This window comes from Rhea americana, unplaced genomic scaffold (assembly GCF_003343005.1).
Source record: "Rhea americana isolate MKP2758 unplaced genomic scaffold, rheAme1 scaffold_112, whole genome shotgun sequence".
In the NCBI taxonomy this organism is placed as follows: Eukaryota; Metazoa; Chordata; class Aves; order Rheiformes; family Rheidae; genus Rhea; species Rhea americana.
This window is the reverse complement of record NW_028185173.1, coordinates 1,614,952-1,627,933: the sequence shown is the minus strand read 5'-3', so window position 1 is coordinate 1,627,933 and position 12,982 is coordinate 1,614,952. Positions and strand designations below refer to the sequence as shown.

At 35.4% G+C, this 12,982-nt stretch overlaps 1 protein-coding gene across 1 annotated transcript in view; it reads right to left on the bottom strand.

The window, feature by feature from the left end:
* AGMO (alkylglycerol monooxygenase) overlaps window positions 1–12,982 on the bottom strand; it is a 115,570-nt gene that overhangs the window by 3,975 nt on the left and 98,613 nt on the right. The window contains exons 6-10 of the mRNA XM_085316073.1: window positions 9,746–9,812; window positions 8,093–8,158; window positions 7,876–7,955; window positions 6,597–6,731; window positions 6,003–6,119 (exon numbers count right to left, since the gene is read on the bottom strand). Of these exons, the coding sequence (XP_085172199.1) occupies window positions 6,003–6,119; window positions 6,597–6,731; window positions 7,876–7,955; window positions 8,093–8,158; window positions 9,746–9,812 (465 nt within the window). The remainder of the gene's footprint in view (window positions 1–6,002; window positions 6,120–6,596; window positions 6,732–7,875; window positions 7,956–8,092; window positions 8,159–9,745; window positions 9,813–12,982) is intronic.

Sequence of the window (12,982 nt, the reverse complement as noted above, 5' to 3'; positions counted from 1 at the left end):
GAGTTCTGCTGTTTTACTGAAGAATCACAAGCACCTACTTGGATATACTTGGAACAAGTGGTTATTAAACAAAGAAAATAGAAACTCGGTCATGAAAGAGCTAAACAACAGCCTAACCAATTTAAAAGCCAGAACATATTTGTCACAAATGACAGCTGTCAAGCCACTCTGTTGCATGGATTTGTCTCAGGATTGATCAAAATCATTACTGCAAGACAACTACTATACATGCAATCAGTTCCATCCTTTATTATGATAAACTTACAAAACCTTAAACTGATGATTACCATCTAGATAGACCGAGGAAAAGGACAGTCTTTAACCCTTTTTTATACTCTTTCGCTAGATGTCTGCTCTTGGCCACCACGGGAGACAGGTTATTGAGCTAGATGAATCTTGCTCAGCACAGCAGTTCTGTTATGAGACTTCTGTTTAAGTCAAGAAAGCAGATATGCTTTGACTGGGTTATACTCCTTGGTCAAGGTCTGTATCACTTGGAAGGCATTTGCAAACTCCATCTATAGGTTTTTAAATATGGCAATAAAAGATTAAATTGAGGGTGCTCTTTTTAAAAAGTTGAGCTTGTACATTCAGAAAATCTCACAGCTAGTCTAAGGTCAAAAGACCATCTACTGTTAACATGAAGAAATTTTTTTGAAGCAACAAAATTTTTCGATAGAGCTCTTCTTTTTCGTAAAATCAGCTATAAACTCTACTTGTGTTTAATAATGTGAGTAGTTCTTAAACTGCTCGTTTAGCCACACTAAGTTCAACTTCTACTTCAGCTTCAATCTTCCTGTAGAAACAGTCACACAAAAAAGTCAAGTAAGGAAAAACATGATCTAGCAAAGAGGTAAGGAAACTCACCTATAAACATCTTAGAAATGTTTTGATATGTTATTCAATGACTGTTACTTGTTATATAGAGAAAAAATCCAGGGAACTGGTACTGGAATTCAGCCCTTCTCCTTAGACGTTGTCCTCACTTTTAAGTTGGAGAATCACACTTTCTCTTGCACTCACTACTTCTGGCCAGGTGGGTCTTATTTTGCTTTGTGTTTTTGTACAATGGAYTGGCTTCTACAGACTCTCTTAAAATGCCCCCAGGCAGACACGGCACTGCTCGGAGAAAAGGAAGGTAAAGACTTGCCTCTCCAACAACRAAGAAACCGGACACCAAACTCAAATTTTGAGTATGTTATCTAATTGCTACCTAACAATAAGGTTAAAATTGCATTTTGTAGAAAAGGAGTGATCTCTGCCATGGTTTTGAGAGAAATAACAGTAATGTTTGTCTTCGGGTAAGGAAGCAGCACTACCTACTTGGAATAAACACAGGTATTGCCAAATTCCAATTCAAAAGAGCTGCATGATTTCAGACTTTTCGCTCTTCTCAGAGTTTCCTAGGTGGTTAGCATTAGACAAACAGCCACCAAGGTCTAGGCAGCTGGGTTTCCTTATGATTCAAGTTTCAGAAAACTAAGATGCTGAATCATTCCATCTACCTCTAAGTACCTTAAGTGAAGTGCCTAAAAGCCTGTTGTAACCTAAGCTCCCACTGTAATCAGTGAACAGTGCTTTCTGAATGATCCTATTTTTTTTGCCATTTGCTAGAAAGTAAGTCTGGAGAGTAAGGTCCAAAATTAAGAGACAGATTTGAATGGATTTAAATATCAGCAATGAAAACACTGCTCCAAAACAGAACTTTTCTGTCATAATTTTACTGCTTTTCTCTCTTATAACTTCTATCGAGATTTTTTTATTTGCTAAAGAAATTCATAACTATTTCTAAAAGGATAAGGAAAAAAAGACTCTTTTGAAACTAGTATCTTTTCAGGAAATGTGCTTTCTTTCCAAAAGATTACACAMGGCTAATTTTTATTATTCTCTGTTGATGGACTTTGACAAAATGATTACCTTGATATCAGTGATACAGCAATATTGTAATTCAGATTAAAGCTTTCTCTACACAAATAAAGGCGTGAATATTTTGAAGAGTCATTTTGCAAACTTCCCTTAGTCAAAAWGTTTTTCTAACAGGTGTAAAATTGGAGCCTGGAGTTATCATTTGACTCTGCACATTTCTCTGACAAAATGAAAAAGAAAATGAAAAGAAATGAAAAGAAAAAAATATAGATGAAGAACTTGAAAGGACATGTGTAAATTGCAATTTGGTTTTAAATATGGATGATACTCAATTTCCAGCAAAGATTGGTAAATATATTTCAATGTAATTTCATAAAAGGAGAAAAAAGAACTGATGAAATCTTGTAATTCAGGAGAAAYAAAGTAAAAAGGCCTTTAGCCTCTCGATTAAAATGATATATGAGATTCTTGAGTATCAATAACTACCTGAGCAAGGTATGATCCTGTTTTTCAGATTCTGTTTTTCGGGTCAATTTTTATTTCATTTCAAACACTCTCCTACTTGAACCATATCATTTTGAGTAGTAGACTCATTTGTAGACCTTATTATGGTCCAATACAGCCTGTGGCCCAGAATATGAAGGACTGGAGCGATCTAGAAGCACAACTTGCAGATCACAGTTATTTGCATACTAGCATTATCGTAAGACTTGCACAATGTACGTCATTGTAATGTCAGAAGAAGACGGAGTTCAGTAGTGCTGCCTTCCCCTTCCAAAATTCTCTGGAGTAATGAACGGTGAAGCATGAATACTGCTGGCAACTATGAAGGTAGAAGGCAAGTAGCCCTTCACTGTAAGTCCCACATTCAAGCTGTTCCACATCGCAAAAAATGTGGTGCTCATTTGGGCTCCTAGTCACAGGTTATCAAGAAATCTGTGATGAAATACAGTATGATGCCATTTGGGGATAACCATTTTTAGAAAACCAGTCATATAGCATAAATATCTACTTATTAGTTTGCTTCTTTAACTTTCTCTTTACAGTTCCAGCAGTATAGTTACATACTCCCTTGATTCTTTTATTTACATTCAAACTTGTATCACCCCATGAAGTGGATGCTGGCAGCTGAGGCATCCATTTTCTAGGCATTACTCTACCAAAATCAACAAAATAGTYAGTGGGTTATATCACTAAACTAAACATCATATATTAAAGCTKCATGCTGCAAGTTGCAGTGTGAAAAGAATGTGCCTTTTACACCTTAGTTAGTCTAGCATCCTCATTCCACTTAAACATTATATGCATGCATGTGTATATAAAATAAATGAGTATTTATATACTGGAATATTTGTATAAATAGAGAAGCCTGTGGGACCACAGCAGGTTCCTYAGCTACGAGTCGGCCACAACTTTGCAATGTGGTTATTGGCTGCAACTGAACAGAAAAAAAATATTTCTGTTGGATTTTGGTTTCATTGAAAGCTTTAAAAATTCTTGGGAGCTTTAAAAGAAGGGGTTATGGAATTTTGGGAAGACATTTACATTGCTTTGTAATCAACAGATTACCACAGCATGTTTTTTTTTAGTAAAGAAGAAATAATTCATTTAAACCAAGGAAATATGCCATTCCAGTTGAATGTTTATTTAGATGAGAATCAAAAGTTTCCAAACTCACTTTCACATTTCAAAGGACTTTAGGTTGCTTTATTCTTTTTGAAGAGTAATTCAAATGTATTTTCTGATCCTAGGGCGCCCAGTTTCAGACAAACTGCTATGAAAGATGTCAGCACATTTCAGAATTTAACAGATGCTCCACTGTCATATATCATTCACTTTGGATATTCAAACGCAGAGTGCTAATACAATGCTACGAAAATTGTGTTAGGTGTCTTTGTACACACAACTGAAAATGCCTAAAACTGTGTGAATTCTTAGCAATATGCCATACGTACRACTCCACGATGTCCTACTGAATGGATGTAGTCATTGTGTTCCCAGCCTTCAAAAGACCTATTTTATTTCAACATTTGTTTTTGTCTAACTGAAACTGCTCTGACACTCACAGTATTATAGTCACAGAGAGTAAGTTTTACAGTATCTAGCAACAATAAAAAGGTACTCCAAAGTGTGTTTAATGTAGACTTGACTTTGATTTATGTGATACACGCAGCTCTGAAACTATGAGACTTTTGCTTTGTATGTACTGCAGTTTTACACTCCTAGCACTCTCTCTGGGACTGATCCAGCTCCCATTAGTTCAATGAGCTTTGGATCAGACCTGGATGTGCAGAGCTCAGAGGTAATTTTATTTTCTGGATGTAATGCAGATGATTGCTATATAAAAAATAAACACTGTATTCTCTGTCCTGAGGAAGATATATATATTAGCTCTTTCTTGATTTGCTCTTAAGTTAAATGTAGGTCATTCAGACTGAAGGTATATGGTTGCTCTTTGCATATAGAGAAACTTAACACTTCTGCAGGGCATGAGCCCAAACACTGAGAAACTGTAATCACTTGAGAAATGTAATAGCTGTGTGCTGTGTCTTATTGCTATTATGAAATGGAACTTATACCTAAAAATGAGGAAAACAGTTAGCTCTCTCCATTTATGGAGCTATGCCACAGTCATGACATAATTCATAGCCAGACAGAAAGTTCCAGTTGTATCCATAGACATTTCATAATTCAGTGTAGTGGAAAACCGATATTGAAGAAAGATTTTGCCAAGTAAAGTTATTCATACACAAGCTTCCTTCTCATGACAGCTTCCCCACTGCACTGCAGAGTGATCCTGGATCTCAGCCTGAGGACCAGACTCTCTACACCCACGCTGAAAGTTTATGTCCTGAGATGAGGTGCTGCTCGTCCTCCATGCTCTCCTCCTCCTTATCATTACTACCTTATTACACCACAGTTTTGTGCAGAGAGTTTTCTACTTGTTTTGCTACTGTAACTGCATAAATGGTGGATCTTCGGGAGGTTTCCTTTCTGCATTTTCCAACTCCCCTTATTATTTATTCTTAAATAGCTGCAGTTATCAGCAGAGAAAATAATTTGGACTATCCATTCTCCTTCCAAGACCAGAAAATGAAGAAAATAGAAAATAAAAAATAGGAAGAAATTCATAAATAAACTCCTCAATTCTTATGAAAAGCAACAGTAATCCAGTAAAAAAATGCTATATTCCTGGGTAAATATGACTTGCTACTGGTATAAAGGGGTCTAGCAATGTATCTTGAAATCTTTCAGGCACTTTTCTCAATATATGAACACTGGCAATTGTGTGTACTGTGCATCTTGTATACATCGTAGAAATTTATCCCAACCTTTGGTTTAATTCCTTGTCCTCAGATTTTATATGTATTATATACGAATGCTACATAAAATACTCTTTAAACTTTTCTCAAAAATTGCATCATTCTTCTGCTATGCAAGAGACATCTAACTTACTTAAAAAAAAAAAACAAAAAAAAGGCTGTAAAGCCATAATGGATTATACATACAGAGTTGCTATAAGCTTGTTGCCACATATGTCCCAAGAGATAATTGCACACACAGTCCCTCTCCTGTTTTTCACACCAGGGAACATAAGAAGAACATCTGAGCTGGAAGACCACAACTTCAACATTTGGATAAGATTTCTGAAAGCCTTCAAATGACTCTGGAATCATTTATGGATGGCCATATTCAGACATGCAAAGGAGACCTGATTTTTAAGTATACAACAGGTACTGTAGGACCCTTAGCCAGAGGCTGAATTCCTCAAAGGTGGAAAGCTGTAGCAGCAGCTAATGTCTCACTTCTTACATGCAGAGATGACCTCAGCGTACAGCTTCAGAGACTGTCTAGTACACCTGGAGGGTAATTGCATCAGGTTACCAGAGCGATCCCATCTGCCCAGACACAACATGATAAACACCTGCCTCTCCTTGCTGTATTTGTATCAGTGTTGTTATTAGAGGCTGGAGAAGGTTTTTGCCCTGAGGCAGTGCTCCCCTAGGTCTCAACTCATGCTCACACCAGACTTCACGTTTGCAAGCACCACAAGACCTATGTTCCTTTACAATCTTCCTTTTAAAACATGGGCAATACTTGCATCTAACAAGTTCATAAAGGCAGGGATTACTTACAGTCACTGTAGCAAGCAGGTCCATATACAAGTCCATTATTACAACAAAATGTACTACAGCATAGCAATTAAGATACACAGGTACATTTGGGTTGTAGGGAACTTCTTTTCCAGTGATCTGTATAAAGCAAAACAGATAACAGTCTTCAACAGTGATTTGCTCTTGCTTGTTATTTTTTAGTATTATTTATAATTGCAAACACAAAAAAAGATTAAGGACCACAGATAATTACACAAAGATAATCTGTTATCAAACACATATATATACCATTTAATGTAAGATAGAGTTTACCTGTGTGTGCATGTTCACAGCTAAAAGAAAAAGAGTAACAACCTTCTTCTGTAACAGTTTTGAAAATTTTTTTAATAAATGAATGATGAAAAGATGTATTTTTTCCTTTAACTAAAAAGGAAAAACGTAGCTAAAACACTCATTTCCTTCAGTTTCTGTTCCCATTTCATCTTTCCCTATGCTTTATGACTGCTAATTTGCTAATTTAAAATAGCATGTGTAGAGTTTTTAACATTGATCCAGTAGCATTAAGAGGTCCAAGTAAATTACATAAAACTGAAAGCCTCTGCATGTTCTATTTACCACTGGGATTTCCTCAGGAAGGCCAAGTCTAGGTTTGCCTGGTCCCCAGCCTGGCCCTTTGAATAAGACAGAAAGCTTATTGCAGAATCCAGGTGTGGCCCAAAACGTGCTCCAAATATGAGCCAAGGGACGTAACTGTGAAAAAAGAGCAAGTAATTTTTCATTGTTAGTAAAATAAAATTTAGCAAAACATTATATTTTACTCTACTCTTAGCTTTCACRTAAATGTTTTCAAAGTCTGTAACAAATTAAAAGGAAATGAAGACAGTCAGAAGTTCAGAAAACCTGACTGAACTAGGCAGGAGCCATATCAGGCTCTTGTTTTATAGTGAGGATTATGATAACATCTGCCCAAAGGAAAATTAGTCCCTCCTGAAATCAGTCCAGAGTGTTTAACAGCGTTTTGTACAGTTATACTTACAGTAGTTTTAAATTAGAATTTGGTAATTGGGGCCTTGACAGAACACACTAACAATACCCAATACCTAAACTATCCAGTTTCTAGCACGGATATATTTGCACAGACCGTAGCTATCTTTCCTGGTTACAGCTCAGACACCTCTTCAGGCAGAATTTCTCGTTCTTTCAGATAATTGCTTGAGTGAACAGCTATGAAAAGCAAATGGGGACTTCAGTACTCCTTAGTATCTGAGGTTTTTCTTTAGCTGAAGTAAGGCCAAAGGACAAAGAAACCTCAGAAGCACCACACTAAGTAGTTTTCTTTTTCCTTTTTTTTAACTTTATCTGAACTGTTCCACAGCTTTTGTTGAAACCATGATGGCTGCTGTGCAATATTGTCAACACAGATCACTCTGAACAGCCAATATGCAGCACAGGTAACAAAGGAAAGATACGGTACCATGGGATTATTTATGAAATAGCAATTTTTTAGAGAAGACATAAACAATGGATGAAATACAGTTTATGTCTGAGCATCCCTGCCTATTGCTCTGTGCATGCTTAAATGGACATCATTCAGCGGATAAACAAATCACTAGCCCGTTATTATCCTCACTGAAATTAGTTAATATTTTCATGATAGCTTTACATGCTCTGCATGTGTTCATTGCAGTGAGTAGAATCAAACATTTTGTGTGTGCAGGAACACTGAAACTGACGTAAGATGTAAGAAATAGCTGTTTTGCAATGAAATACTGAAGATAGCTGCTGACTGCACAACAATGCACGAGTGGACTCCACCATGCCTTAAATCTAGGTGTTTCGATTGAACATGAGTGCCTACTGAAGACAYCGGAGTCAGTGAAACAAACTATAGCACCTGGAGCAGGATAGGCTCAAACGAATTTACTGGATGCGTTAAACCATACACAACTTTAGCATCTTCTGCCTCAAAAGTTCCTGATGGAAGAAAAACAAAGACAAAAAAAAAAAAAAGAGCAATCAAATTTACAGTACAAGGATTTTTGTTTGCCACACAAACAAATATAAAACAAATACAAAACAGAAAGTAAGGGAGCACAACTTTTTTCACTTACCAAATATTCTGTCCCAAATAATGAGTGTGCCACCATAATTTTTGTCAATGCAATAAGGATTTCTTCCTATAATCAAACCATTTAGAGATTAGTAATTGCATACATTAAAATGTACATAYGAATGCTAGAAAATGCAACTGAACTATGCAGGTGAACTTTAACTGTTAGTATCATTTTCTAATCTAAAAATAAATTTAAAAGGCAGCTAACCTACCACTCCATAGCCATCTATAAAATCTCTTGTACTATGCTTATTATTCTCTTACTACTCAAGTACAAATAGACATATCAAAATTCCCAAACTTTCTATGAAACTAAAGGATTCTTTGGAGAGTTAATTTAGCTACAATATATTTATAAGAGAATATTAAAAGGCAAACAATAAAAATCAGCTCAGACGAACCAATTTATACCTAACAAAATAAATGCCAAATACATTTATGCACAGTCTTCTCATTAATGACTTCAAGCTGTCTCTGCATATCCTCTATGCCTTTCCGATCCTGCCTTCATTATTATTAACYTCAGTGTGAGAAAAATTGATTCACTTATCTACTTTATAGGAAACATATTTGAAAATGAGCTGTCCTATCAGCAATACGAGCAAAAAAATCATTGATTATATATCACCAAGTCTGCAGAGTTTGTCTGGAGCAATTCTGTACAACACTTGATAAGCTCTGGAGTGATTCTATGCAACTCAGATGAGGATCAGGCTGGGAGGATTACTCTGGATTTACAGCAGAGCAAATAAGAGCAGAGTGTCTCCCTCCAGGATTACCAGTACTTGTGCAAATTTTAAGGATTAGACACTTACAGCACCCCAGCCTTTTTTAAAAGTCTACACAGTGCCATAAACACTTTACACATGGAGGATATAATAAATATTAATAACATCCTCTGTACATATAACTGTATTTGAGTCTGTTTCAAATTATCTCCATCTCCCTATTACTTTTCTACTTCTTATCTTTGCTCTTTACAAGATGCCCACTGAATGAGCCAATAGCATCTATGGAGCCCAGTTTTGCTCCCCACATATGTTCATGACTTTTTTCACAATGCAATGGAGTTATTAACCCAACCTAGATATGCAGTACAGTCTTTATTGCCCCTAAATATTGATGAAAAGTCGTATCAGTCATATTGTACAGGTGCAAAGTGAGATTTTTCAATAATTCAGTCAATTGAATCAAATTCCACTAAAACATTTAACACCTCTTCTTTCAAATAAAAGCATATTCACTGCTTGAAATTGAAGGGCAAGAGCATCTGTTAAAGATTGACAAGATTATTACATTTTAGTAATCAGGGAAAGGTGATATATTTTTCTGCCAGTCTCTTCATATTTACAAATATTGAAAAGTTTTTCTCAAAAGCAGCAAATTATTTCAAATTATCCAAGCTTGATCTCTGCTCAATTATTAAGCTCAGTTGTAAAGGTTTAAAAATTAAACTTAAGTTATAAAAATATATATTTTTTACAAATGCTGGGAGACTTCTAACAGAATAATAACTATTTTTCTGCAGCAATGACCTAAACTGGAAATCCTGCAATAAAACTAAAATATATTTCTCATTTTAACTTTGTTTTATTATTACAATACCACTAGAAAAAGCACACTGAGGAATCAGAGGTCATATTCTGCTTACCATGATGGACTCTGTGATGACTTGGAGTATTAAGAATGAATTCCAGAGGCCCAAGGTTGGTGATAACCTTTAAAAAAAAGTAACCTCTAAGTGAATTTGAACATACTGCACAAAACCAAGAAGAAAGGGGAAAAAGACAGGAGGACAGGCATAAAGAGGATATTTATCTTCTGTACAGAACTGCATAAATGTAAAATTTTTTGCCCAAACCATTTCACTGAGTTCCTTACTGTTAGAAGAATTTTCATAAAAAAAGTGAAATTGAGTAAAATACAAGTTAAAAATTTTCTTTTTGGTCTAGCAGCACACTTCCTTAACTATTTTTATTATCAGTTCATGATTCTTTACAGATCCATTCGCTCATGTTTTTTACCATTGATACTGCTTCGGATCCTGTGCAACTCTAATATCCAATTTCTTTAAACACTTTATGTCAGCAAAGGGATGGCACCGACCTGAAAAGAAACACTCTTTCCTGTTTCAGTACCTTCAACTGCTTATTCCTTCTAAGGATACCCTTCCTTTATCCCATTATAAATGCTGTAATACAAAAAAGCTGATTAGGGAACTGATGGAAGTTAAACTATTATTTTTAAAATAGTTTATTCCTTAATCTGATCCAACATGCGGCCACAAACACTCACACAGGCATGAGTCAGAGGCAGAAGAAAAAAGTAGTCAAGGCAGCTTAGCTCAGCATAAAGTTATAGTGGAGCTATGACCAAAGATAACGGTTCAGCAACAGAGGAAATCCAGCTTTAAGCCTTTTAGTATGAGATCAAAAATGACAGAAAGTGTTGATCGCTCACCCTGATGATTCAGGCATTTTGAGAAAATGCTGATGAGTTAATGCTGTATCAGCAAGGTTTCTGCTAAATTAGGCTTTGTCGTGTATAATAGAGCCAGCAGAAAGCCAGCGTTGACTTCAAATCTTGGGCTTGGTCTAGCTCAATAGACGTTTGTGTATATCCACTTATAACCAAGTCTAACTAGCATTGCTGAAATACAGTTTTAATAACAATGCAACCATGGCTTAATCCTAATCAGAAAAACATAAATCACAAATAGACAGAGTTACTATATGAATAAAATGAGCTTGTGTTCAGGAACATATCCTAACATGGTATGTTCACCAAGTCTGATTATCATGACTGTAATGTCTTGCAACTAAATATACATACATATATATATATATATATAAAAAACTAAGTAAAAGTCTTAGACTATAAGAAAAAAAATTCAGAATTTATCATTTTGTCCTTTACAGAACCTAATGAGTAATTATAATATTCATGCTGCTGAAATGGGTGACCTATAATATAACAATCGAGATAAAGTTGGCAGATAACAAATGAAGTAGGTATGCATACAGTCATTATTCATGAGAACAGGCCCATTCATCTCAAAAAAATATACAAGGATTTTTATCCATGCAAGATTTACAGAATAAGGTCATCAAATATGCCAGTTCCATTTCTGTTTAAACTCACATTTGTGAAAGTGAAGAGATCTGGGCTCAAAAAGGACATTCTTCAGATGTATTTCAGATGTGTTTAATTCTCTACAATTCAGGCAAATATTGTGAAAAGAGGAATAAAAATCTTTTATCCTTTTTTTTTAAAAAATAGCTCAAAAGAATTTCTAATTAATAGCTTGAAGACATCATATCTATAATTAAAGCAGTATATAAATGAGCAGCCTCTTCACACAGAGAAAACCCTAACATTTGCAGCATCTGTCTCAAAATCCTGCACACGCTGTCTTGAAAACCAGAATATGGAGACAAGTTTGTTTTGTTTTGTTTAACTTGGAAGCCAAGGACAACATAAGTAGGACCATTTGTATTTCTCAGTTTTGCTTCAAAATAACTTCAAGCCTGAAAAGACCACCTAAAGGTGAGAAACAATTTGTCATCCATGCTAGCTCCATTTCCCTCCTCTCTCAAGCAGAAAATCCCACTGTTTTAAACTATGTGAGATGTGACCACTAAATTAATTTAATCTGAGTCAACTGTCTTGGACTGAACCGCAGCCCAGCACCTGAGAGAGTAGTAATTTATCTATTAGACCTCACCTAACTTTAATCTACTTGGTTTCAATACATTTTTSGCTCAATATTTAAACAATTTTTGTGAAAATAAACCAAACCTATTCCAAGAGAGCAGGGAAACACCAATAACGGCAATCTTCACTTTCAGCCTACAGGTGAATTATAATAAAATGTCTTTGAAATGAAGGCATTTCAAGTCTTCAATACCCAGTTGATTAAAATCATATTTTTCTAATTAAAATTCACTTTTTGAAAGTCCGTATTACACATAGGCATGCTGAATACATAGGTATCCTTTACGTCTTGAGACTCCCTTAGGACCTTAGGAATGTAACTAAAATTCTAAATAAGTACTTTTGACTAATCCTAGAGGAAATATTTTCTTTGGAAAATGAAATCTGTCTCATCATTTAATATGGTCCCAGCTCACAAAATAGTCTTTTTTGGGTGATGACATTTGCAAGTCTTCTGAAATATCTTCCCTGCAGCATCATTAGTGATTGATGCCTTAGTCTACTTCTATTCATTATTCAGGCAGGGTTACATCCATTGCAGAGAAATAAGAGGCACTGGTGAAAATATTATCTGAGATAACAATTAAAACCACATGACYTTTAATCATAGACGTGGTACAGAACTATGTACCTGACCAAGCAAAAATCCAGTGTGCCAAAACTGGCAAACCATAAAAAAACACTTTGGCTAAAACATAACCAAAATGCATGTTTAGTCAATATTCAGAACAATATAATGTGCTAATTCTAGAAACCTTCTTTGTTTTTAGTAAGTTTATTTCTACAAATCTTGTACATTCCTAAAATAGCAAAACTGTTTTCAGTAGAAAACTCTTGGTGCCAAAAGGCAGTACATTTTATAAATACAGTCATGGCAACGAGCAGAAGAATATCACCTCTGGAAACCTAGTTTTGCAAGGCTCACGCAGCACTGCAYGGCAAAGAAGCAAAATATTTTGTAGAAATTTGTTGAATTTTTGTACATTCAGCCACCTTAACATAGGCAAAATTCCTATGARCAGATCTTTCATCAGAGTAAATTGTCAAGGCTAGGATAGTAAAACAATTTTTGCCTGGCAAAATTCTGTGATTTCTGACCCCGTCATGCGAGGCAAATAGGAAACTACTGAAATCACAGTGAAATTCTTGTAACAAAAGTGAACGTGGCATATCA